Source organism: Myodes glareolus, chromosome 9 (genome assembly GCF_982192425.1).
Source record: "Myodes glareolus chromosome 9, mMyoGla1.1, whole genome shotgun sequence".
Classification (NCBI taxonomy): domain Eukaryota; kingdom Metazoa; phylum Chordata; class Mammalia; order Rodentia; family Cricetidae; genus Myodes; species Myodes glareolus.
In genome coordinates, this window is record NC_142034.1 from 47,375,752 (window position 1) to 47,402,267 (window position 26,516).

Sequence of the window (26,516 nt, forward strand, 5' to 3'; positions counted from 1 at the left end):
GTAGTGCATCCCTGGCCTGCCCCTGAGCTGAGCCCTGGCTTGGTAATGCTGGCATGGGGAAGATATTGGGGCTGATGTTCCCATCGTGGAAGCTGATGAGCTCAGGACTCAGCCCATTGCAGTCTCCAGGGTGCCTGTTTTAATGTCAGAATCTTTCATCTTCCCATGGATAGCTGAACTACAACATGCTTCTCTAGGAAGTTTGTTTGTACATTTGTCAACCCAACTTGATTCCTGTTGCTCACAACTAAAGATCCCTGTTGAATATAGTGTGTTCAACTGGCAACTGGAACCAAAGACAATGGAATGTGTCTCTCACATTGCTAAGTGCTGACCATAAATCATTTGCCTAATAGTTGATAAAGAGCAAACCCAAAGTTTTTATTTGTGTGACCCTAGTTGAGTCTCTCTGTGTGTATGGCTTTTGTTTGTTTGTTTGTTTTATGTTTGATGCTGGGGTGTGAACCTAGGGCCTTCTACACGCTAGGCAAGTGCTCTACCATTGGACTGTGTCCAGAGGCCCATGACTCTATTTGAACGGTTGTTTTCTTGGGCTGACTAGCTAAACTCTCAAGCAAGCAGTCACTTAGTTAACTGGAGGGACTGGAGAGATTGCTCAGTGGTCAGGGCACTTGTTCTTACAGAGGACCTGGGTTCAGTTCCCAGCACACACATGGTAGCTTTCAACTATCTGTAACTCCAGTTCCGGGCCATCAGACACTGTTTTCTGTCCTCTATGGATACTAAGTACATGTATGGTGCACACACATGCACAGAAGCAAAACACTGATACACATAAAATAAATAAATAATAAAGGAGAAAAGAGTTAACTAGAGGCTGGCTTTGAATGGTAGCACACGCCTTTAATCCCAGCACTGTAGAGGCTGAAGCAGGTGGATTTCTGTGAGTCAATGGCCAGCCTACTCCATACAGTGAGTTTTCAGCCAGTCAGGGCTCCACAGTGAGACCCTATTCCAGCCCCCAGGCCAGTGACCTACAACCACCTGGAACTCCAATTCCAGGGAACCTGACACCCTCTTCTTTGCTCTGTGGACACCTGCACACACACACACACATGTGACAGACACTCACAGAGAAACTCAAATAAAACAAAATCTTTTAAAAAAAGAAAGCTAACCAGAAAAGTTTGCAGTCAGCCGGAAAGGATTGGTGGAAATACTTGTCTAGTGAGTGTGCAAGCCCTGGGTTTGATTTTAGTCTCCCTCCAGTGTCCCCAAAAGTTAGTGGCAAACTGTGTTAAGCATCTGGTCTTGGTGTTTTGGGGTTTCCCCCGCTCCTTACTTTAAATTCAGTTCTGAGTTTCGAGGCAGTGTCCCCTCAGTCCCCTGTGGCAAGCTGATGAAGAACGCTGACTTAGTTTAGCAGGAGAAGTGGAGGAGGAGCCTGTGTTGTTTTCCAGACTCCAGTTTTGGGAGCCTAGGTTCACCCCTCTTGCTCCCTGATGGACAGCATATTAGGTGAGGGGGTGTTAGGGTCAGGGAACAGAAAGCCAGGATTCCAGACAAAGCAGTTCCCCCACCGTCGCAGGGACTGCGTGTTCTAGAAGGTTCCTGTCTAAATTGCTGTGCTCTGAGCACAGTCTCATCCGAAAGTAAAAAAAGGAAATGAATTCTCTTCTGGATTCTTTCTTTTCTTCTTCTTTTTTTAATGTCATTGACTCACGCAGATTAGTGACAGGGAACGACCCAGTTTCAACGGGTCTCTGAATTGTCACAGTGCTTGTCCTTGTTAATGTCAAGGTCTGGGAGAGTATTTGATCAAGGGTAAGGGACCACGGGTGAGGCTGGCAAAGGAAAGGTCAGAGATGGGTGTGACATTATCTCCAGCCCCCCATGGTAAGCAGCCCAGGCTGTCCGGCAGCTCACACAGCTGTGGCTCCAGGGTTCGTTCCCCAGTCCCTGATGGTCCCTTTCAGAGCCGTTGCTGTGGCGACCTTTCTAATTCTGCTGCAGCGCCTCCTCATTTTCACAAGTACTTCTCCGAGTCCCTTGCCCTCAGTTTAGGCACAAAGACTTCTCTCCCCCTTGTTCTGACCATACACATTTGACTTGAGCTAAGCAGCAGTGAGACGTAATTCTCAGGAAGTCTCTGCCTTTGTCCCTGTGGGCAGCTATGTGCACACATCACAAGCCCCGTGTGTTGCTCATAAATGGGGGGAATATACTTCTCATCATTCTGGAGGCTGAGGGATTTAAGACGGAAGGCCTGGGCATATTCCGTGAGTGGCGAGGGTCCCCTGCCTGCTTTGCACTGCGATTTCACACTGTGTCCACATGGTGGGTAGGGCCACTGAACCCCAGAGGACATCTGGGGCTTTTGTTGTTGTTTGCTTTGGGGGGACACTGATGGAAGGGGTGAATGAAATCCAAGGCTTTACTGAGCTGCATTCAGCTCTGGGGGACCTCTTCATTTGTTTAATCCTTTCTCGTGTGTGTGTGTGTGTGTGTGTGTGTGTGTGTGTGTGTGTACATATAGGCTAGAATTTAGGTGTCTCCCTCAGTTTCCTTCCATCTTATTTTTTTATTTTTTAACCTTTCCTTTTATTTTCAGGTTATAATATGATTATATTATTTCCCCTTCCCTTTCTTCCTTCTTTCTAACCCCTCTCATATATTCTTCCTTGCTCTCTTTCAAATTCATGACCTCATTTTTTCACTAATAGTGTTGTTTCGTACATATCTGTGTCTGTATATACATATATCTTTCCAAATACAACATGCTCGGTCTATTTAATATTACTCCTACGTATGTTTTCAGGGCTGACCATTTGGTGTTGGATAACCAGGCACTGTGCTCTTCCCTAAGGAAGACTGTTACTCCCACTCTTAGAATCCCTTAGTTGCCTGTAACTCTCTGTGTAGAGCTGAGGCCTCATGAACGTTCCCCATCCACTTTGGGTCGTCCTTGTTCAGCTCGTGTTTGGACAGTCATGTTGGTGAGACTGGATGGCTAAAGCTTCTGATGTTATTAGAAGACACCGTAAATTCCCTGATCCTCTTTCCTCTCTTCTAGAATGTTCCCCGAGCCTTTGGTTAGGGATCATGCTGGTTAATAAAATGGTAACTGTAAGTTCTTCTCCAAGATCCATGACTTTGCTAGCCCTTCACGGCTGTCTAGGTTTGCAGTACCAGGCATGATTTCCCTCTTGTTGAACAGGTCTGAAGTCCAATTAGAGAGCTGTTGGTAACTAGCACGTTGTGTGCGCCACTACTGCACCCCTAGTGTGTCAGGTGAGCCACATGAGCTATAGCTAGGTAGGACTGTTGGTTGCTTCCCTTCTTTGGAGACTTGCACAGCCCCGACTTGTACCATGAAGCTAGTCTTCAGGTCAGTTCCAATTCAGGAACCTCTGTGTCTGAAGTGATGGTGTCTTCAGCAATAGGGACTTATCTTTCACTTCTGAGGTACAGCCAAGGGCAATACATACATAATTCTGTGTGTGTGTGTATAATTTAAATGAAATTATATTATCTGAGCTGACAGTGCTCCTTCTAAGAGCCAAAGACCCCCTAACAAAACCACCAATGCCAGACATGAGCAGCTGCTTTTTGGGTTATTAAGTTATCCAAGAGACTCCCAAAACAGCTTAGTTTTTGAGATGGGGTCTCTCACTGAACCTGGAGCTTGTTGATTTTGCTAAACTGATTGGCCAATAACCCCCAGAAATCCTCCTGTCTCTGCATTTACCAGCAGCGGGGTTACAGATGGGCTCTGCAACTCTTTGCTTTTTTTTTTTTTCAATGGATGTTTGGGTTCCAACCCCAGGCTATCATGTTTGCGTGACAAGCACTTTACCACCCCCTGGGGCATCTTTTATAGGATCATTAATCTCGTCATGAGGGCCCTACCCTCATGGTCTGATCACCTCCCAAATACCCAGCATTCTAGTACTGTCAGTTAGTGGTTTGGATTTCAATGTGATCCGAACCCAGCAATCTGTCAGGTACTGCCAAATAGGTTTCTGCTGTGAACATTTTGTTCTGCGAGAGCTGCCACTGGTTGTGGACATGGTGGGTGTGCCAAAGTCACTTCTGTAGGTTGTGTGCCATGTGGGGACCTCATGTGGAAGACAACTTTGGCTTGAGTTGTGTATTGTGGCAGTTTGTTAACAAAGGAAGAGAAGTACACGGAGTACCTTGTTTTAATCTTTTTCTTTTCCATTTTTAGGGCTTGTTTTTCGAGCAGGGTTTCTCTGTGTAGCTTTGGAGCCTGTCCTGGAGCTCATTCTGTAGACCAAACTGACCTCCAACTCACAGAGACTCACCTACCTCTGCCTCCCGAGTGCCGGGATTAGAGGCGTGCGCCACCACCGCCTAGCTCCTTTTCGGTGTTTTATGGTGATCACTTTTGTTTGGGGAGACAGGATCTTGTGAACCAGGCTGGCCTGGAGCTTATAGTCTTGCTCAGCCTCCCTAGTGCTGGTTATAGGATGTACCACCATGCCTGGTTACTATGGTTTCTAAGTGGCCGGGGCAGTGATGTCCCTGGAGAAGCATCTCTTACGGTTGTGTGCAGAAGTTTCCAGTGGGCTGGTCTGGCCTTAAGACACAGCCCCAAACCAATCCATCTTAAGTTCTAGTGTCAAGGGGAAGTGAGTCACTCTTGGTAGAATGATCAGGGACTATTAATAATTCAGCAAAATGGAATAGTTGAGAATGCAGAGACTCCACATGGAGTTGAAAGCCCCCATCCAGCTCACACAGTGAGGCCAGGTGAGGAAGAATAGGCCAGGGGGCAGCCAGGATGAACCCTATGCCGACTCTGCACTGTGCTGTGTCCAGAGCCTGGGCCTGTGTGGTAGCTCAGGACAGTCAGAGGCACGCACTGTGGTTTCCACTGCCTGTAAGAGAGCTCATGGCGTGACAGTGTCAGATGTGAGCGCTACTAACAGATGCAGAACAGGGACCCTTAGGGTGGGTGTGGCCTGGGGGACACATAGCGTGTGGAAACAAGCCAGAAGAGCGCACACAGCAGAAGACTCCGCTGGAAATGGAACCTGCTCGGGGTATATGAGTCGAAAAGAGACGTATTTGCAAAACATGATAGCGGGGATCCCTGCAGGCATTTGCAGGAGCCACCAGAGGGTAACGGTGTCTCAGGACAGCAATGACTGTCTTAGGACAGATGCTTAGGAGTGAAGAGAAGGAAGCCTCTGTGGGGGAAGGGCTGGACTAGAGGGGCCTGGTCCTCCGGTCTGGGGGTGTGGGCCAGTGCGAGCACAGCTGAGAGGCCACAAGAAGAGGGCCCCGCCTAGAGCTTTCACCTCGGTTCTCTTGCTTCCATTCTCAGCGGCCCTCTGTGAACCCCGGCTTCCTCAGCAGACAATGGGGTATCCGTGGTATTGTGGTAGGCATCATGAGAAATCATATACAACAGTTAGAAGAACTGCTCTCTGTTGTGGGGGTGGCTTGTGTTAGTATCAGGGTGTCCCCAGCTTGCCCCAGGAGTGTCCTTTTACACCTGGGATCACTGTGAATGGGGCTCATACTCAGAACCACCTCTGTCTGATTGTAAGCGGTGTTGCATGGCCTTGGTTTTCGCCTTGTTTCTGGGGCGGCTAAGCGCTCTGAGTCAGACATGATGTCCAACTAAATCATGGAGTTTCCAGAGACGTCTCTTCAGCTTGTTTCCCTTTTTTTAATCTTTGTTTATTTTTTTTATAACATTTAGCCCCCAAATTGCCTTCAGCCCTCCCCGAAATAGGCAGTTGTACATTTGTACTGCATAAGTACATTCCCCACCACTCATTCACTCAATAGAAGGGAGAGAGCTGCCTGCCCGTATCCCGTTACTCTGAGGTATAGGCAGTAAAAGGTCTGCTCTTGAACAGGGGAGGGTGTGCAGCCTTCCCCACGCCCACATTCAAACCTACAGCCATGTGCATTCTGTGCGAACTTCCTGCCAGTGAGTTTTGTCCCCAGCCCCAGTCCAGTCATGCCCCTGTTGTATGCCTGGCACCGTGTCAGGTCCTTAGTAGATGTAAGACTGCTGTTAGGGATGCAGTAGCGGGACCATAGAATTCTGGGAAGCGGACCTTGTGAGCTCTGCTAATGTGTTCTGGGAATACGGACCCTAGGCTACTGGGTTGGGCTTCTGGGATGGGTTTCGGGACATCCCAGTGGAAGGATCTGGAAGCTCAGGTGGCAGGGGCTAACTGGAGGTGTAGGACTGCCTGGGGAATCAGTCTGTAACCCTATGGAGCCACATGAAGGACCCACAGACAAGGCGTCCCTAGGACAGTATCCAGCGCAGGCGTCCTGGTCATCTCAAGCTACAGGAGTGTAGCACAACCACCCGACCCTGCTGGCTTCCGCAGCACGTGCTTATTTCTCAGTCTGGGAGTCAAATGAGCTGTCACCGATCGGGGCTGTTTGCAGTGAGCTCTGGTTGACTTTGCAGTGGACTGGGCTTAAAAAATATCCGACGTGACAGTGACCACACAGGGCCTGCCTGACTTGGGGCAATGGGATCTGAGTGCGAGGAGCTAACTCAGTCATTGCCCACATCATATTCACGAGCATCCCATTGGCCAAAGCAAGTCACGTGGCCAAACTTGAAGTCAGGGGACAGGGAAGTGCATTCCCACCAGAAGGCCATGACAGGATGTGGCTATTTAGTGTTGTTTCAGGAGTGAAAACCTGAATGCAGTAATCCAGCCTCCTCGGTGGTGGGTGTCATTCATTCCCCAAGTAAACGTTTACTGGGAGTCCCCCGTGTGCCAGGCTCTGTCGCTGCCAGGGGGAAAGATGGGTCTTGTCTTCGGGAAGTCAGAACACCCTGACAGCTGCATCTGCCATTCGTCATTTAGCTACACTTGAGATCATCACTACAAAGAGGATTACAACACGCGAGCCTCCAGCTGTCAAAGAGCCTGGCCTTGTCTATGGGCGAGGAGATGGCTGAACTCAAACTGAGGAGTTAAAGTTCCTGAAGAATTAGGGAGGAGCTGGGTGGTGGCGGCTTCGCCTTTCAATCCAGCACTCAGGAATAGAGGCAGGTGGGATCTCTGAGTTCAAGGCCAGCCTGGTCTACCGAATGAGTTCCAGAATAGCCATGACTGTTTTACAGAATAGCCTGTCTCAAAAAAACCAAAGGAAAAAAAAAATTAAGCAGGAAAGTTGGGTTTGCATGTGTACACTAGCCACTCTAAAGCTGAGGCAGGAGGATTACAAGTGCAAAGTTAGCATGGGCTGCATAGTGAGTGAGACCCTGGTTCAAAAAAGTGTATGTGATATAATAAAGTCCAAAAAGAAAGAAAGGCAAGTAATCCTTGGGAAGTTTATACTGGGCTGGCAAGATGGCTCAGAGGGTAAAGTCGCTTGCCACCAAGCCAGATAACCTGAGTTCAATCCCCAGGTGGTGGAAGGAGAGAATTGAATCTTACAAGTTGTCCTCTGGCCTCCACATGTGTACCATGATGTTCATGTGTGTATGCACACATGTAAACAAACAAATGTTTAAAGAAATAAAGCCAGGAAAAGTTTAAGAAGCTTAGTGCTAGCCAAGCTGTCCTTCAAAGCGAAGGAATGGCTAAGGGGCTGGAGAGGTGGCTCAGTGGTCAGGACCACCGACTGATCTTCCAGGGAACCCAGGTTCTAGTTCCAGAACCCACATAGTGACTCACAACCAGGGAATCTAATGCCCTCTTCCGGTCCCCTTTGATGCCAGGCCTGCTTATGGTGCACAGACATGCATGCAGGCAAAACATACATACACCTAAAATAAAAAAATAAATAAATAACGTGAAGGAGAGATTAAAACATTTCAGATAAATTATTTTTTAAAAAAATAATGGGCAGCAGGGGGGCTGGAGAGATGGCTTAGCAGTTAAGAGCACTGTCTGATCTTCCAGAGGACTGGAGTTCAATTCCCAGCACTCACATGATAGCTCCCAACTGTCTGTAATTCCAGTTCCAGGGGCTTTGATGCCAATGCACATAAAAAAAATTAAATTAAAAAAAGAGAGAATTGGCTGGGTAATGGTGGCATATGCCTTTATTCCTGGAACTTTGGAGGCAGAGGCAGGAACATCTCTTGAGCTACACAGAGAAATCCTGTTTGAAAAAACCAAAAAAGAAAGAGAGAAAGAAAAGATTTGAGAAAATTTGTGATTAGTAGATATATTCTTTAAAAAATTCTAAAATGAATTCTTGGGCCGTGTTATAAAGGATACTACAGAATGACTCAAATCCATATGAGAAGATAGAGGACATGTTGCAATATATAAATACATTTTGTTTATAATTCTTCTATTGATTAGTAAGACCACTGTATAAAGAAATAATTATAAAACTGCTAATAGGCTTATGCCATAAAAAGCTAATTTGTATGACAATAATAGCCCAGGGAAGAGGGAGGGAAGAAAATTAAATCATGTTCCACTCGACAGGGGCAGGCTTGAGAAGTCATTGCTAGGCAGTTCATCAGTGTACAGACATTATGGAGCATGCTCCCTGAGTTTATCAGTGTACAGATATTATGGAGCACGCTCCCTGAGTTTATCAGTTCATCAGTGTGCAGACATTATGGAGCATGCTCCCTGAGTTTATCAGTGTGCAGACATTATGGAGCATGCACACCGAGTTTATCAGTTCATCAGTGTACAGACATTATGGAGCATGCACACTGAGTTTATCAGTTCATCAGTGTACAGACATTATGGAGCATGCTCCCTGAGTTCATCAGTGTACAGACATTATGGAGCATGCACACTGAGTTTATTAGTTCATCAGTGTGCAGACATTATGGAGCATGCTCCCTGAGATGGCTACAGTCTCACCAGGTGATGCGGCTTCAGGAGACCGCTGTGTTGTGTGTGGTCCATGTCGGCTGAAGCAACGTTATGCAGCATGTAACTGTGTAGCAGAGAAAAGCTTTTGTATTTTATTGAAACTAAATCAGTGTTAATCCAAGCTAGGTGGTTTTAAATTAAAATGTTAATTGAACGGACTGGGGATATGGCTCAGTGATAGAGAAATTGCCTATCGTAGGTACGGGCCTGGGTTTGATCCCTAACTCCACACACACACACTGTAATTACAATTATAATCTACAATTATAATCTCATAACCAGTTAGGAATTAGCTTAAGATGTAATAAAAGATGATTAATGAACAGTTATGTTAGAAAATATCTAACACAAGGGGCCCAATTAGATGATTCAGTAGTAAAATCCCTTGGCTCAAGGCCTGACCACCTCACTTTGGTCCTCACGGGTGGAGGGAGAGAAACAGTTCTTGGAAGATGATCTCTATCTGACCACCACATGCCTGCCATGGAATGCATGTATGCTTGTGCGACTATGTGTACATGCACACACGCATATACAATACATGTAAAAGAGAGCTGAAATAGCAGATAAAATAAACTTAAAGACAAAAAGTGTGACAGGGAATGTAGTACAGTGGTGGGGTGCTTGCCTCGCATGAACAACACCAGGTATTGTGGCAGGGGTGGGAGTGGGCCAAGGCTGGTCAACACCAGTACCATGGTAGGGGTGGGAGTGGCCAAGGCTGGTCAACCCTGTACTGTGGCAGGGGTGTCAGTGGCCAAGGCTAGTTACTAGAGGGACTAGGAAGATGTCTCAGTGGGTGGGATGCTTTGGGTACAAAGATGAGGACTTGAATTCACTCCCCAGCCCCCATGTAAAAGCTTGGCTTGGCCATGCATGCCTAGAACCTCAGTGCTGGGTGGCAGAGAAAGGAAGATCTTGGGAGTTCACTGGCCTTACCTAAATGGAGAACTTCAGGTTCAGCGGGAGATCTTCAGACTCAAGGAAAAAAGTGGAGGGCATTAGAGGAAGACGCTTGATGTCCTCCTCTTGGCCTCCCCATGTATGCACGTGTGTGTGTGTGTGTGTGTGTGTGTGTGTGTGTGTGCACAGTGACTTGTGCACACACACATCACACATACATCATTACTGAAGTGAATAAGGACATTTAAGATGCTAAAAAGTCAGTGTATCAGGAAACTGTAACACACACACACGCACTGTAACACACACACACACACACACACGCACACACTCAATAACTGACCCCCAGACTACTATAAAGAGCAAAATTAACAGCGAAGATGGGAGAAATGGGAAATTCAACAATGATAGTTGCAGACTTCAAGGTCTTTTGCTTTATATTTAGTTATTTATTTTATTACTTTTGAGACAGTATCTCACACTAGGTAGCCCTCACTGGCCTGGAACTCCCTATATAGACCAGGCTGGCCTCAAACTCACAGAGATCCACCTGCCTCTGCCTCCTGAATACTGGGATTAAAGACACCATCACTACACCCAGCTGGTTTAATTTTTGGAACAAGGTCTTGTTGTCTGGCACAGTCTGGCCTTGAACTTGCAATCCTCTTACCCTCCTGAATGCTGGGGTTACAGGTATGTGCCACCATTCCTGGATTTGAAGTCTCGTCTGCAATGGTGGTTGTACATATAGGCAGAGGATCAATAAGGATAAAAGACTTGACATTATAAACCAATGAGGCTTAACAGACATCTAAGACATCTATAGAGTACTCTACCCACAGCAGCTGGGTCTTCATAAGCATACACAAAGCATTGTCCAGGAGAGACTACATGTTAGGCTAGAAAACACATCTCAATAAACTTAAAGGGATTGAAGTCATATAAAGCACATTCTCTAACTTTCCTGGAATATAAGTTAGGACATCAAAGCTAACGGAAATTGGGGAATTCATAAATATGTAGAACGTAATTTCCTCCAAATACTAAAAGGAGAACTCACAAGTGAAATTAGAAAGTGCTTTAAGGAGAGAGAGAGAGAGAGAGAGAGAGAGAGAGAGAGAGAGAGAGAGAGAGAGAGAAAGAGAAAGAGAGAAGGGAGGGGAAGGAAGAAAATGTAACTCTTTTTTTGGTATTTCGAGACAGGGTTTCTCTGTGGCTTTGGAGCTTGTCCTGGAACTCGCTCTTGTAGACCAGGCTGGCCTCGAAGGCTCAGAGATCCGCCTGCCTCTGCCTCCCGAGTGCGGGAATTATTAAAGGCATGTGCCACTACCGCCCAGAAAATGTAATATGTTAAAGGACTGGCGAGATGGCTCAGCAGCCAAGAGCTCTTGCTGCTTTTCTAGAGGCAGGGTTCGGCTCCTAGCACCCAGGTTAGGTTGCTCACAACTGTAACTCCAGAGGCAGGGGATCTGATGCCTCTGGCATCTCTGGGCACCTGCACTCACAGACACACATGTCCATACAGATAATTAAAAGTAAAAGAAGTCTTCAAAGCTTACAGAATATATAGTTGTAGATGTCTATATTAAAAAAGGGGAAAGGCCTTAGGTCAATAATCTTGCACTGTAAGAAACCAGCAAAGGAGCAGAAACTAACCCCAAAGCAAGCAAAAGAGAGAAGTAATAAAGATTAGAACAGGAGAAAAAATGAAATCGTGAATAGAAAGGTCATGTATTGTATGACTCCATTTATATGCAGCTCCCAGAATATGCAAATCCACAGACAGAAAGTAGATCAGTCTTTTCCAGGGGCTGAGAAGAGAGATTGGAGTGACTGCTAATGCTTTTTTCTGGGGCGTTGAAAATGTCCTGAAATTCAACCCTGGTGGTGGTTGCACAGCCCTGTGACTGTGCAGAAACCCACTGGGCTGTGAACTTTAAAAGGGCGACTTTTATGATTTGTGAATTGTATCTCCATGATGGTACTAACAACAAAAACAAACATTTTTTTTTTAACAGAAATAATTAGGTGAAAGAGATTGCATCAAGGTTCCTGCAGGTCTGGGGGAAGAGTGTGTCATTAAAGGAGGTACGGGGCCCCAGATAGGTAAGAAAGTTTTGGTATTGTATAAAGAGCAATAGGAAGCGCCGGCGGTTGCATGCTAGGTCTGGCCTTTTGCTAAGTTCACTGTGACAGAAGCTAGGATGGCCAGCTGGGGAGGTAGCAGCTGTAACCAGGCACAGGGATCTGCGTTTCAAAAGGTTTGGTGTTCAAGGTCACCCTGCTCGGTGGAGACAGACCTGACAGCCTGCCTGGTGCCTCTGCTCCCCCAGTGCTGGGCTGAACGCCCGCCCCCAGGTCTTCCTTGCTCAGGGTTGCAGAGGGAACAGGGAATTGTGTGTTCTATGAGGCAGGCTGCTGGGCTTCTGTGGCTGAGCTGGGCAGGTTGCAATGGTAACGAGTGAACAGAAAGAAGACTCCACTGTCCAGGCACTGGAGCAGCTCCCAGAAGTAGAGGATGTCTGCCCACCCAGACCCTGGAATGAGGCTCATGTTCTAGAAGGAGGCCTAGTGTCTGCTTCCGTCTCTGGCTCCCTGCTTTCTTAACCCTTTGGACCCCATTTCTCATAACTGACGCATGACTTGGTCTCAATCCATTCCCTTAGCCCCCTGCTTTTGCTGCTGGAGATCTAACGTGGGGCTTGTGCTCTGTCACTGACTATGCCCTAGCTCCCACCATCATCCCCCAGTTTCTCAGGTTATTAAGGGGGGAGCACTTAGATGTGCTAACTTGGCCTGGGTATGGCCTGAGGGGACTGGTCACAGTGTAAACACGGAGCATCTGGTGCCATGCTAGGTGGCTAGGCCATCAGACAGGATGCCAGGTTACCTTATTTTAAAAGGTTCTTCCTCACCCCTATTTGGTAAGCTCAACATTCCCGTCAGTCTCCCCCAGAGGCTAACTACACAGGCTCTGTAACTTGAGTTCATTTGCGGACACGGCCTTTCATCTCCCGTCCTCCCTTTCAGTCCTTAACTGGGCAGCTAAGAGTCTAGAACATCAACCATCTTCCTTCCTATGCAAAATTGTCATTTACCCCCGAAAAGAAAGGCCCGGCCTGTGTCCCCCTGAAAAACTTGTTGAAAAGGCCCCCAGTCTCCTTTTTTTGCCCGCTGTTTGCAATGCAGAGCCCTGGCGATCTTGGAATAAATAGGCTTATAACTGGGGACTGGAGGGGAGGGAACTGGCTGTGAAGTCTGTGGGAGGCTGTGCGAGGGGCACCTGCCCACACTGCCCTGCTGATTCCCGGCCTGGCTCACCCTCCTCTTTCAGCTAGCCCACGGGGACTGCATGCTGTGCCACCCTTTTTGTGGGGACACTGGGGTCAGGGGGCCGCATCTCAGGTCCTGAGCAGTGTGATTGATCTTGGCTGGGGTTTCCTCTCTTGCTGGGAGAAGCAAAGCGCAGAAGTCCTCTAGTTGGTGGCTGCTCTCAGACATCAGAGGGGGACGGGGGCAGTCTGAATGCAGATGCAGCTTGGGAGGGGCTCTTTCGCCTGCAGCGTTTATAAGGAAGCCACGCAGTTTGCTGTCTCATTATTCATGGCCCAATGCTGTTGTCTTCCTAGAATGTTGTCTCCAATACTAATTGCCAGCCCTGTGCACGGAGCCATGGTCGATACACTCAGCCACTAACCTCTGCATTTAATTTGCTGTCGCTGAGCGGAGGGAGTGGGGCAGGCTGTGTTAGAGGCATCTAATAGTTGATAAAACCTCAGGGTGGCGGGGCAGGCAGGGACGGGTGTGTGGGTCATCTTCCCCTTCCCGTACAGTACAGCTAGCTGACAGAGCTTCAGCAGTAGGCTGGCGTCTGATCGCTGGTACTGGGCCCCTCCCAGGGCCCGATCGTACACCAGCCCCTTCAGGGAGAGGCTGTGCCCTGCTTAGCTGTGTTCTTCTCTGATATCCATCTGCATACTTATCCATCCACTCAGTACTCCATCATAATGCACATAGAAATCGAGGGTGCCCACATGTCGTATGTCAGAAATGTACAGATATGTATTTGTGAGAAAAAGATAAAGTAGGATGCTATATACCAGGCCTGTGTATAGATAATAGTATGTGTACAGGCACATATTTAGATTATCTGTTTATATGAGTATATGTAATTCAATAGAAGCCCATAAAAATAAGATTAGAAAAAAATATAGATTAACTAAAATGTCGAACCCAGGGGGAGACAGAATATATATTCAGGCCATTGAGTTCAATATGTTTTGCTATATTTTAATCAGAATTAGTGGTGTGGTTCGTGTAGTGTGTAAGGAGGACACCAAGCATGTTAGATCTGAAGGAAATGTCTCACTTTGGTGGTCACCTATTGGAGCTTCAGTGAGGAGGAAAATGCAGCAGAAACATATGGAAAGCACTGGCGTACAGGTGCGCCCCTCCGGCACCGGCGGTAGACATCACTAACTGGTCGCTTCCGCTCTGAGACTGGGGATGCCTCGCTGCTCTCCGGAGTGAAATACTCCAGGCAAACACCGCTACTTACTTAGAATCTACATGCTATATGAAATCCACTTGCTCTGCCAGGATAAGGGATGGTGGCAGGATCAGGGGACTGCTGTGGGGGATTGAGTGGAGAGCTACCGTAAGCTGTGGGCTGCTCTTTGGGTATGGTGGGACAGAACTGGGAAGCGGGGCTTAGGAGTGACAAGGACCTTACCCCAGCAGAATGCATCCTGACCCCCCTGTGCCCACTGAGGAGCGACCCCACCTACAGTGGGCTCTAGTGCTGCGATGCCAACTGCTCTTCCGCTGACCTAGATTACACCCTTGTAGGAGGACTTCGTACAGCTAGTTCACAGAGACAACACATTTTGGCTTGAAACATGTGTTTGTAATATGTCTTCATGGAAGTTTCTTTTAATTTGTAATTGTGACTTTCCCTTATTTCCCTCCTTTAAGTTTTTGTTTTTCTTTTCTCCTTTCTCCCTTTCTCTTTCTTTTCCCCTCTCTTGATTCCTCCATCCCTTCCTTTCTTTCATGACAAAGTCTCATGTAGCCCAGGCTGGTTTTGAACTCACTATGTAGCAGAGCATGGCCTTGAGCTCCTGTCCTCAAGCCTCTACCTCCCAGGTGTTGGGATTACCAGTGTGCATCACCATGCTCAGTGCTCTTGAGCATTTGTGTGTGTGTGTGTGTGTGTGTGTGTGTGTGTATGTTCATTTGTGTGTAGGAATGTGGGTGCAGGCATGCCCTGGCATGCATATGGAGCCCCGAGGACAGCCTTGGGTATCAGTCTTCACTCACCTTTCGCTTTGGTTGAGACGGGTATTTTGTTTTTCCACTTACTACCCCAGGCTAGAGTGCCTTGGTACACCAGGTTAGATTCCTGAGAACTTCCTGGGTTTGATGTTGAGTACTGATTGTCAACCTGGCAGGATTTGGAATCCCCGAGGAGACATGCCTTCTGGAAGGCTTGGAAGGGATTATTTAGGTTAAATTAATTTCTGACCATGTTACTGAGAGATTATATAGATGACTCTAATTGAGGTAGAAAAACCCATCCAAATAGTGAATAGCACCATTCCCTGGGCTTGGGTCCTAGGCTGCATCAAGAGAACAAAGCTAATGGCATTACCTTGCCTCTTCCTCCACCTCCTGAGGATAGATGCAAAGTGACCACAGTCTCAAAGTGACCTCTTGCTATCATTCCTCCACCAGGACGGACTGTGCCCTTGGACTGTGAACCGAAATACACCTTTTCTGTTATAAGTTGCTTCTTGTCAGTATTTTAGGCTCTGACTTTTCTATTGCTGTGATAAGACACTGTGACCAACACAACTTACAGAAGAAAGAGTTCATTGGCTTTCAGTTTCAGAGGGTGAGTCCATGACCATTATGGCAGGGAACATGGCGGCAGGCAGGCATGGTGCTGGAGCAGTAGCTGAGAGCTTACATCCTTATCTGCACGTAGGAGGCAGAGAGCTAAACTGGGAAATGGCATGGCTTTGTAAAACCTTTGTAAAACCTCATAGCCCACTCCTCGTGACACATCCCCTTCAGTAAGGCCACACCCTCTAATCCTTCCCAAACAGTTCCACCAAGTGGGACCTCAGCATTCAAATGAATGAGCCTTTGGGGCTATTCTCATTCAAATCACCATAGGAATTTTGCTGTAACATTGAGATAAATAACTAAGATGTGGGGATTCTTCTGTCTCCACCTCCCATTCCCCTGTAGGAGCTCTAGAATTATAGATGATTTCACTGCTGTGTCTGGCCTTTATGTGGGTTCTGGGGATTCAAACGCCAGTCCTCAGGCTTACATGGAAAGTGATTTTCACTCACCGAGCTGTCTTCTCAGGCTTCTTCTGAGTGTTTTAAAAATTCCTCAGTCACTAAGTTAGCAACTTCATTTGCTGTGTGTATTAATTATCAAATTGCTTATTTTCCTGTGTGAATCACTGTTTATCACCCTTGCCTCCCTCTTGCAAACTTTGCACGTTCATGGATTAAGCAATTTAGTATTTACTTCCCTGCTTAGAGAGCAAGGAAGCAGTGACAGAGCCCTGCGCTGTGACTCCTGGCCTGACCGGTTCTTAAGCCAGTGTGTTAAGCCAGGAACTCTCAGGACCCTGCTGAGAGTGCTCACGTTGGCAAGATGCCTTCTTTCTCATGGTCATTCTGGATGCACTCGTCTGGAAGGGCAAAGATGGTCAGAGGTGGATGACACAATCTCAGGGGCAGGATGTCTCTGGGGAATCACTGGAGACACAGATAGGCGTAACTTCAAGAGAGTAGAACACACGTGGTGACACACACCATCCAGGGACCACAGAGAAAGCACATGGAGCCAGGGTTCCCTGTGAGTCCCACGGCTATAGCAGAAGAGAAGTCAGCCAAGGAGAGAACGCTGGAGATTGGAAGGAAGGCAGTCTGGCCCTGGCTCCTCTGGGCCAGAAGGCTGCTGAGCCAGACCTCCAAGGACAGTTAGTTACAGGAGCAGACAGCTCCCCCCAGGGCTGAATCTATTTAGCATGTGCCTGAGTTCTGCCTCCTCAGTTCTGCAGAGTTGATTTTCTCAGAGTTCATGACTCTGAGTCAGGGCCCAGCTGAAACTACCTGAAGCAAAAATGGGACCCCATGAGCCTGGCAACTTGGGAGCCATAAAAGTGGGTCAGACTTGGCTGCACTCAATGACTGACAGTATCTTCAGGAATATTTACTTCCATCTGTTGGCTCCCTAAGCATCATTTCCCGACTGACTGTTTCTGAGAGGTGGCAAGATAGCTACGGGATTTCCAACACTGGCACGGTTGGCACCGTTTACCTTCCGCACCACCGCACTACCCATTGCTCACTTCCCATGCCATCTCTACCCAGCACTCACTTCCTGTTATTAAAGGTAGAAACCTCAGTACCAACAACTGCTACATCTTAATACCTGTGGGAACACACAAGCATCTTTAATAGGGCTCCTGTCCTTTCTCTACACGATATGCCAACACATATTTCCCACCCTCTTAACTTTCAAATCACTTTCGAAACACTTGAACCTTTGTAACCATGTGGGCACTGCACACACCAAGATGCCATATGCAGTGCTTGCTCCCCGTGACAATATTATCACCACTCACTGTCATGAAAGGTAACCCAGGGAAGACATACCTTGGCCTGGGTCACATGCCCAGCTGTAAGCCAGCCATTCTCCAGGAAGCAGAGGAGGATGGTGGATATTTTAATAGGTCCCCAGTCATGTCCACCCCTAAGGAGGAAGACCAGTTTATCTTTTTCCAGAAGGATCACATGACTACGTAAGCCTGGAGAAGGAAGCTGGACAGCAAGATGGATGTCCACCACATGAGGCCAGCAGAGGCCCAGGGCCTGTGCTTTGCTAAAGGGTAGAATTATCTTCTGAGTCCCAAATGCACAGCTGTCTGGACCTTGGTGCTGCGGGGTTAGGGCTACCGTCTGCTTAGCTGTGTGGTGGCATCCCCAGTTCTGGTTCACACAGAGTGTGAACACTAGCACTCTTTACACCTTCCTGGAAGCGGCGTCCTAGGCTTTCTCATGGAGCTTTCCCACATCCCTGTACGGGAATTTCTAGCTTTCCTATCTAGTTCCCTCATGTGCAGTAAGCTGCTGTGTGTGGTGGAGGGGAGGACAGCTTTTCCCTGGTATGCTTGAGTCCCAGGATGCTCCGGTGCCTCTCCTTGCCAGGGTTAGTCTCTCTGGGATGCTCATCTCAGCTCAGGTCTTGACCAGAACTTGGTGTCACTTACAGTTTGTGAACGAGTCCACCTGGTGGCTGGTACTGCAGGGACTAGACAGAGCAGCCAGGCTGGGCCCTGACATGACTTCTGAGCTCAGTACATGCACACAGCTGCTTCTGAGAACAGCTGCTGTGTGGCAGTGGCACCCCACAAGCCCTGGGAACTTCTGCCACTTCCCCCCTTTCAGTACTTCACCGAGTTTTTTATTTTCCTTTTCATTTTAGTATTAGTTGCTTCCCTCTTGCTGCTGTAGCAAATGTCCAAGAAAAACAACTTAAAGGGGGAATTGTTTATCTGAGCTCACGGTTTCAGAGGGCTCAGTGCACCATCCTTTGGTTCCCACGGATGGGACATCATGGCAGTGGAAGCATGTGGCAGAAGCAGGGGCAGAGATGAGAAGGCAATGTGTCAGGGCAAGATGTAACCCCCAGGACATAACCTGTGGGACCTGCTTCCTCTAGTGAGGCCCCACCTCCCACTATAATGTCATCATATTCTGAATCTGTAGATGGATTAATCCATCAGTAAATCAGAGCTCCCATGATCCAAACTCTCTGGGAAACCCATCGCAGACACACTCTGAGATGTGCTTTCCTAATCCAGTTTCTTAATCCACAGCTTGTGACTTGCCAACCAAGACTGCTCTTTTCTATTTCTCTGAGCTGGGGATGGAACTTTACTTTGCTTACTAGGGATAGGCTCTGCCTGCTGGGCTGCACCCCAGCCCACTGGTGTGCATTGTAAATCGCAGACTCTTTTCTTCAAATGGAGTCTTACCTGGAAGGCTGAGTTGCACTGGCAGGCTTGTTTGGTTTTTACTTTGTTTTGTTTTTAAGACAAGGTCTCACTATACAGCCTGGAAACTCTTCTCAGACTCACAGAGATCTGTCTGCTTCTGCCTCCCAAGTGCTGGAATTAAGGCATGCGCCACCACACATGGCTCTCTGGTTGGGTTGGAAAGCTGCCCACTCCCCTTCCACCTACCACAGCATCCCTGAATTATATCAGTGTCCTCCGGCTCCTCGGAACCCCATCTGAGAAGCCCTGGGTGATTGATTATGTCCACTGGACGCTCTTCTTAACATTTATTTTTGTCTCCATGGGGATAAGGTCGCTGTGCTTTGACCGTCAAAACATTTTCTTCCTTTACTAGATTGTTTGTGCTCTCTGAAAAGGTCAGTAGTGAGCTCTTTGTCATCCCCCGTCCTTGAATGCAGACATCTGCCCGGACCACGCTCTGGCTGCAACAGGCCTTTCCCATTGCTGTTTTGTTCAGGCGACTGCCTTTGGGAGGCTCTTCTTCTATGGTAGCCCTGGTCAAATTATCAGGGCTACAGTTTACCGTCTTCCCAAGAAACCACAGCCAGAGGCCCCACCCCTGGCATTGGAGAATCCGGGGGGCTCTGTGATGCTTGGGTTCCCACCCTGACTTTTGAGAAATGTCTACAGTCTATGTCCTTTCTAATAACAACAGGCAGACAAGCCCTCCAGTGCTGGCATGGTGTCATGTGCTTATAATTCCAGTTACTTGGAAGGTTGAAGCAATAGGACCCTGGGTTCAAGACCAGCCTGGGCTATACAGCAAGACCCTATTTCAGAAAAACGACAAATTCTTGTGTATCCAGCCTGAAAACACATTCCTCGGAGGATGTAAACCTCCCCCCACCCCGTACCCCCATCCCCGGGGCCCTGCCTTGGAGGGGAATCGCTTGCATCTGTTTGTCTGCCACTGTCTCTGTGGCACCTGGTCTTTGGTACAGTTGTGAGATGGCCTGGCCCAGCTTCCCTGCACTAGGGAGAGAATCCAGGCCTGAGTTTGGCTCCAGCTGGGCCTTCCACCAGAGCTGTTACTTATTGAGTTAAGTCAGAGTGGTTCAAATGTTGCTGTGCAGCACCTGGGTCGCCCTTGACAACCACCACGGAAGGGAGGCCCTCCTTCTGCTGGGGCTCTGTGTAACCCTCTCTCGGCTGGGCCCATTGCTTCCTGGTAGGTGCTGCTGACTCTCGGGGCTCTAAGGACCCAGGAAGCTCTCTCTTTGTATGTCTTGCCTGGCCGATGCCTGCAGGGGCTTTTCCAGACTTTGCTGTGGGGAAGGGGGTGCACCAAGCTGGGCAAGTGCTCCGGTAATGGTTCACAGAGACTTGCCTGGCGGTGGAAAGGTAGTGGGCTGGAGGCCAGCCAGGAGCCTCCGCCTCAGACGCTGCCTTCTGCCTGTACCGTGCTTCACTCTACTGCCCACTAAGGACAGGACGGGTGCGAGGTCCTGTGTGATGGCTTCTGAGTTTGGGTGGAAAGTAGGACAACAGGTGGAGCAAGGGCCGGGCAGAGAATGGGATTATGCAGCAGGCCAGTCACACTCCTCTGTTGCATGCACGCTTGTGACAAACCCGGCTCTGTTCAGGAGAGAGAGGGAGTAGTATGTCTGTGCCTGGTGTTCACTTGTGAGGTCAGCTAGCGTAAAACTGGGAAAAAGTCCCCAGATAACCACGAGGCAGGGCCAAACCCCAGGAGTCTCAGAGACAAAAATAAATACGCAGAGAAAAGCTGTACTTCTTAGAATACGTCTAGTGTTTGAAGTGCTGGAGAGATGGGCTTTTAAAGCATTCTGCTGATCGATTTGCTACTGTGGGTGTTTTGTTTTTGCCGTCCTGAGATTTGAACCCAGGACCTTGTGTTTTAATGTATATTAGAAAACCCCCCATAGCCTTTCTTTATGCAGGTAATGTGGTTTTCTACTTGTGATAAAGATGGAATTTTGAGCAAAAGCATGAACTGATACAGGAAAATACCAAGTGAAGAATAGTCTCGGAGCCCTCTGAGGCTTGGGAGCAGCCTTCTAGAATGCAGTGAGAAAGAAATGGTTCATGGGAGAGTGAAGTGGGCCCGGGAGGGGCAGGATTAGTGGTGTGGGCCTGGAAGGAGAGAGGCTGAATTCATAGGTCCAGAGATGTGGCCACAGATCTCGGTGTAGTTCATTTGAATTGTAATGGATAAGACCCGTAGGGACTGGAGGGGCCGGAGGACCAGGCTCAGGGTGTAGACTTTTAATTCAGGAGGCACTGGGAGCCAGCGAAGGAGTCTGAGGAGAAGAGTGGCTCATGATTGTCCTTGAAGAGTCTCTTCTGTGATAGGTACCAGGACTTGGAGTCAGGATGACCAGTCTGAGGCTTAAGTAAAAGTATTATTACGCAGTCATGCTAGGCCACAGCCCCACAACTCATTGCCTGCTGACTGGTTTACAGCCAGAGGTATTGGAAAGAGTCAGGTCTGAGGCAGATGAGACCAGCCTTGGTCCGTGGGTTACAGAGGATGCTGAGCTGAGCGTGGTGGTAGATCAGAAGCTGAGGACGGACACCTGGGGCAGGGGTGGGGGTGGGGGGAGTGCTGTCTGGGTGTCCTGTTCTGGATGTCCTGGGAGGGGAATGGGGAGGAGAACCCAGCGACAGCCCCAGTGCCTCCTGGCCTAGCACAGAATGTTCTGGAATGCTGTAAGGGAAGTAGGTGGGGTAAGCTGAAGGAAGCTTTTCTGTGGCCAGACCAGGAAGTGTGCAGTTTCCTGCCTGGGTTTGGTTCAGAAGGTCCTGGCTGACAGCCCAGGGTCAGGGTTTCATTCATCAACACGACCTGTGTGCACCCGGGTCACCTTAGTCTGTTTATGACTGTCCCGTTTCTTCCTTCCCACATGAGAAATCCATCAGTTCAAGCACCAACTTTGTTTCAAACCCCTTTTCCTTGGAGGACCTTCTCAGTGCCAGGCGGCTAGGGGAGGCTTGCCTAGTCCAGGTGGTACGGTAGGTGCGCTGTCCCTAGCAGCCAGATCCCAGGCAAAGCTACCTGGGAACACAAATCATTCCGTCTGTGAATGTGGGGCGGCCCCTGCAGGGTGTGGGGCTGGAGAGTGCCAGTGCTCTCAGTCCTGGGCAGCAACATCTTGGGGCATTGATTCTGCCCGTGCTGTGGGTACAAGGCAAGGGCTGTGTCAGCATGAACCTGCGGCCCGCACAGGCCTGACCGCTCCTTTCGGGAAGATGTTTTGGGGTGTGGATGCCTCAGGGTGGGAAAAAGCATTCTTTTAAATTTATTTATTTATGTATTTATTTATTTATTTGTGGTCTTTTAATTTTTAAAATAATCTCAGCATCTAAGAGGGTTGTTCTTAACTTTCCTAATGCTGTGACCCTTTAATACAGTTCCTCATGTTGTGGCGACCCCCCCCAACCATAACATTATTTCATTGCTACTTCATAATTGTAATTTTGCTACTGTTATGAATCCTAATGTAAATATCTGGTATGCAACCCCCAAAGGGGTCACGACCCACAGGTTGAGAACTGCCGGTGTAAACATTGGCTCTTTGGGAAGGTGTGTGATCACTTAGCCGCCGGCCGTGGCCTGGATATCGGGTGACGGTTCACAGTAGCTGCCATGCTCTCTCAGCAGCCCCACTCCTGGGGAAGCTTGAGAATCAGGGTACCCGTGCTATTTTCATAGCCGTCTGGAGCCCCTGCTCCGTCCAGAGTTGGTGCTAGGAACCATGTGAACTCGGGTGGGTACAATCACTCCCCTGTCCAACAAGTCTCCTTCCTGCCCGTCAGTCTGGTCCTCTGCGTTCCTTTCTGGCCCAGCCATCAGAAGGCCACCAGCAGGCTTCCTCCCTGGCGCCTCTGGGAGGACAGTCCCAGGCAAGCCAGCCCACTGCCTGCTGCCTGCCAGGCTCCTCCACTCCAAGGAAGCCCTCCCCCTCCTTCTGGGACTGCCCCAGGATCGGCTGTCACTGCGCCTTCCCTCCCTGCCTTAGTTCACACAACCCCAGCATTAGTCACATTATTGACTGGTTTGTTCCTGTTGCAGACCATGCTCTGTGTGACATGAAAGAGGTGACCCTTCTCCCTGGGGACCACATGGAAATTAACAAGTAAACAAAAAAAATACATCTCTGTGTCCCTAGGGAGGGCAAGTGGGCATTAGAGAAATAGACACAAAGCATTGCCAGCCTAGAGTAGTGAGGGCCTATTGGCCATCGCCATACAAGTTCTCAGAGTGGAGTGACAGTGTGGAGGTGTGTGTTGGTGACCGCTGGGACACTCGTGTTGGGAAGATTGCAGTGGGTTTGTTTTTGCCTGTGGGACAGGAAAAAAATGGTTTTGATCAGAAAAGTTTTAAAAAGCCCCTGTTTATTTTCTTTTCTGAGAAAAGACCTCATGTAGCCCAAGCTGGCCCTGAATTTGTGACCTTCCTGTCTCTGCCTCCAGATGGCTGGGACTACAGTCATATGTTACCATGCCTGACTGAGTGATTTGTACAAGGACATGTGCTATATTGTTAAAAAGTAATTGCTTAGAAAAACACTTTCAGAAAGGAAGTGAAATAGATTCAATTTAAGATGGTGATGATCTTATTTTTTGAAAGACCTTGCCACCTAGTCTCTCTTTTTAAATACGTTCTGGGGAGGGGCTCACAAGGAGTTGCAAACATGTTATAGCCTTAAGGCTTCACAAGGTAGCATTTTGTCAGTTCCAAGGCTCCTATCCGCTGGAAGACATAAGGTGTAGGTGGACCTTGTAAATTAAAAGTTAAGCTTAAGTGGATCATCACTTGGCACACAATAGCATGGGTCACCCAGCAAAGTCACAACATGCATTTCCTACTGCTGTGTGTGCTATTTACTAGGTGACAAACTTCCTAGGAAAACGCTTGTGCTAAAAGCAAGACAGGAGCCAGGAGATTCTGATCCCAGGAGCCTGTAGGTTCTGATCCCAGGAGCCCATAGGTTCTGATCTCAGGCGCACAGGGTGTGCTCCAGAAGTAAGCCCTCTGTCCTTATGGAAGGACTGTGAGTGTTCTTGGAAAAACCCTGGAGAAAGGACCACATGTAACATGGAGAAAAAATGGCTTGCTACTTCTCTAGGATGCTGTAGGATGAAGACTAAAGAATAAAAGGGGAATTTGGGAAAACAATACTCCTTGGACTGTAAGAGGTGGGTTCACTGCAGGTGGCCTCCCGAATACGACTACGGGGGGGGGAGGGGCAGTGATTGGCCTGTGTGAGGGTTGAGGATGGCAGGAAGGAAAGGATAGCAGTGACTGCTGCTGGGCATGGATGAGGCAGCTGGTCCTTAATCTTTGGGGGCTCAGATGAAACACATCTGGGACTGTTTGACTGACATGACATGATGTTCAGATGAAATCCTTGTTTATGTTTGCTGCTCAGAATTGAACTCCTGGTCTTGAACATGCTAGGAAAATATTCTACCCTTGCCACAATTTTTGGAGCGGGGAGGAAGGGCTCTCTTTTGTTTGCAGGACTGGTGCTTGAACCCAGGGTGTTACACACGGCAGGCAAGCTCTCTGTCGCTAAGCCGTATCTGTACCTCCCTTTCAACTTTCATTTTGAGGCTGGATATCTTGAAGCTGCCCATGCTGGCATGAACTTACTCAGTTCATGAAAGTTAGAAAGGCTGCCTCTTTCTAACATGAACTAACTAACTTTCTTTTTATTTTTATTTATTTATTTATTTTTGAGGCAGGGTCTTACTATGTAGCCCTGGTTGTCCTAGAACTCACTATGTAGACCAGGCTGGCCTCGAACTCACAGAGATCCACCCACTTTGCCTCGCAAGTGCCCAGAACACAAGTATGCGCCACCACACCTAGCATGAACTCTTTTAAACAAACAAAAGTCTTTTATTTGCATTTATCTTGTGCTGAATCTCTTCCCACATCGTAGGCTTCTCTTTCTTCAGCTGCTTCTGGGATAGCTTTTGTTCTGTGTTGGCTCCTCTTCTGGTCTGGGACAGTGGGTCTTTTCAGTGAGGCACTCTCTATGTGACAGGGCGCTCATGGCTGCTAATCCCACCTGGAGCTCTCTCTGTGACTAGAGAGGCACCTCTCAGGGCTTTGTTCACCTGGAGATGCTGAGCCAGAGAATCTGCATCCAGACCTGATATTAAGCTGCTACAGACATTCAGTACTATTTGGGGGGCTACTGACCCTGTGTCCAGCTGGGGCACACACCTCATGGCTCCACTGGAGTGGTCTGCGGTGCTTCTGTGGAGCAACATCTTTTGCTTTGGTGGCCTTTCGGATACGCATGTTTTGCGTTCTGGATGGCCCAGACAACTTCACAGGTGGAGTGTGTGTGTGTATGCGTGTGGTTTTTTGAGACAGGGTTTCTCTGTTTAACCTCTCTGACTGTCCTGGAACTCACTTTGTAGATCAGGCTGGCGTTGAACTCACAGTAATCTGCCTGCCTCTGGCCCCTAAATGCTGGGATAAAAGGTGTGTGCTGCCAGCTCGGCCTCACAGGTATTCTTAAAGTGAACAGGAAAACCAGAAGCTCTTGATGACTTGAATTTCTGGGGTTTTCAGAGGGAAAGTAGGGACCAGGTGTCCTGGTTAGTTTTTTGCCAAATAGAGACATACATGAACATCCTCTGAGAAGAGGGACCTTTGTTGAGTAAATTCTGGGGCAATTCTGTGGGGCATTTTCTTGACTAATGACGGATGCGGGAGGGTCCAGGCCCCTGTGGATGGGGCCACTCCTGCGCAGCTGGTCCTGGAGCTATAAGAAAGCAGGCTGAGAAAGCCGCGTGGAAAGCCAGTCGGCCGTGTTTCTTCATGCGCTCTGTGTCAGTTCTTGCCTTTAGTTCCTGCCTCAGCTTCCCTCAATAGACTATGGCCCGGGATATGGAAGCCAAATAAGTCCTTTCATCCCCACATTGTATGTGTGTGCTTGCTTTTTGATGGGGTCGTGGTCTTTATCACGGTGACAGACACCTATCTAAGGCAGTGTGTGGGTCACGTCAGGTTACTTATAGAAGGAGCCTGGCAGTTAGTGTGTGATTTTGTATTACTTCACGGTGATGAGGGGGGAATTAAACCTGAGGTTATAGACAGCGAGAGTGATACTCAGTAGGAGAACTAGCTGTTTAGTGTGGTGTGTGTGCGTTGTGTTTATGCAGGCATGTGTGTGTCCATGTAAATGTGTGTCATAAATGTGATGAGACAGAACAGAGAGAGTTTGGCTGTCTGCTCCCTCTCCCCTCCCCCATCCTCTCCCTTTTTTTTCTTCCTCTCCTCCTCCTACCCCCAACCTGGCCTCAAACTTACTTTATATAATTGAGGATGACCTTAAACTTCTGATTTTCACGTCTCCACCTCCCAAGTTCCGGGTGGGAATTACAGGAATGCGCTAACAGGCTGGGTTTATATAGTGCTGGCAATCTAACCAGGGCAAGCACACTACCAACCGGCCTACACCCTCAGCCGCTGCTTTGTGTGTACACGTGTGTGTTCTAGGGTCGAACCCCAGGCCCTATACATACCAAACAAGTATTCTACCATGGAGGCACGTAATTGTATTTTGAAAAGTTATGAAAGCATCCTTTCAATGATGCACAGCTGACTGCTACAAGAAGCTAATTTGTTACTTAGGTCAACGCTCTGCGTTTGGGAGGAAGGCTTTCTGCAGTGGATGGTCGCTGGCTCCTGAGCTGAACGGCGGTTGCTTTGTTGT

The 26,516-nt window shown here is 48.3% G+C and overlaps 1 protein-coding gene across 4 annotated transcripts in view; it reads left to right on the forward strand.

Moving 5' to 3' along the window:
- Rph3al (rabphilin 3A like (without C2 domains)) overlaps nt 1-26,516 on the forward strand; it is a 146,094-nt gene that overhangs the window by 13,653 nt on the left and 105,925 nt on the right. Inside the window, exon 1 of one of the 4 annotated variants that reach the window (XM_085695330.2) lies at nt 19,836-19,987. The exons of 2 other annotated variants lie outside the window; for them this stretch is intronic. In XM_085695330.2, coding sequence (XP_085551456.2) covers nt 19,879-19,987 — 109 coding nt within the window. In that variant the 5' untranslated portion in view covers nt 19,836-19,878. Of the gene's footprint in view, nt 1-19,835; nt 19,988-21,675; nt 21,793-26,516 lie in introns of those variants that run through there. One more of the 4 variants, XM_087910302.1, reaches the window with a different exon arrangement.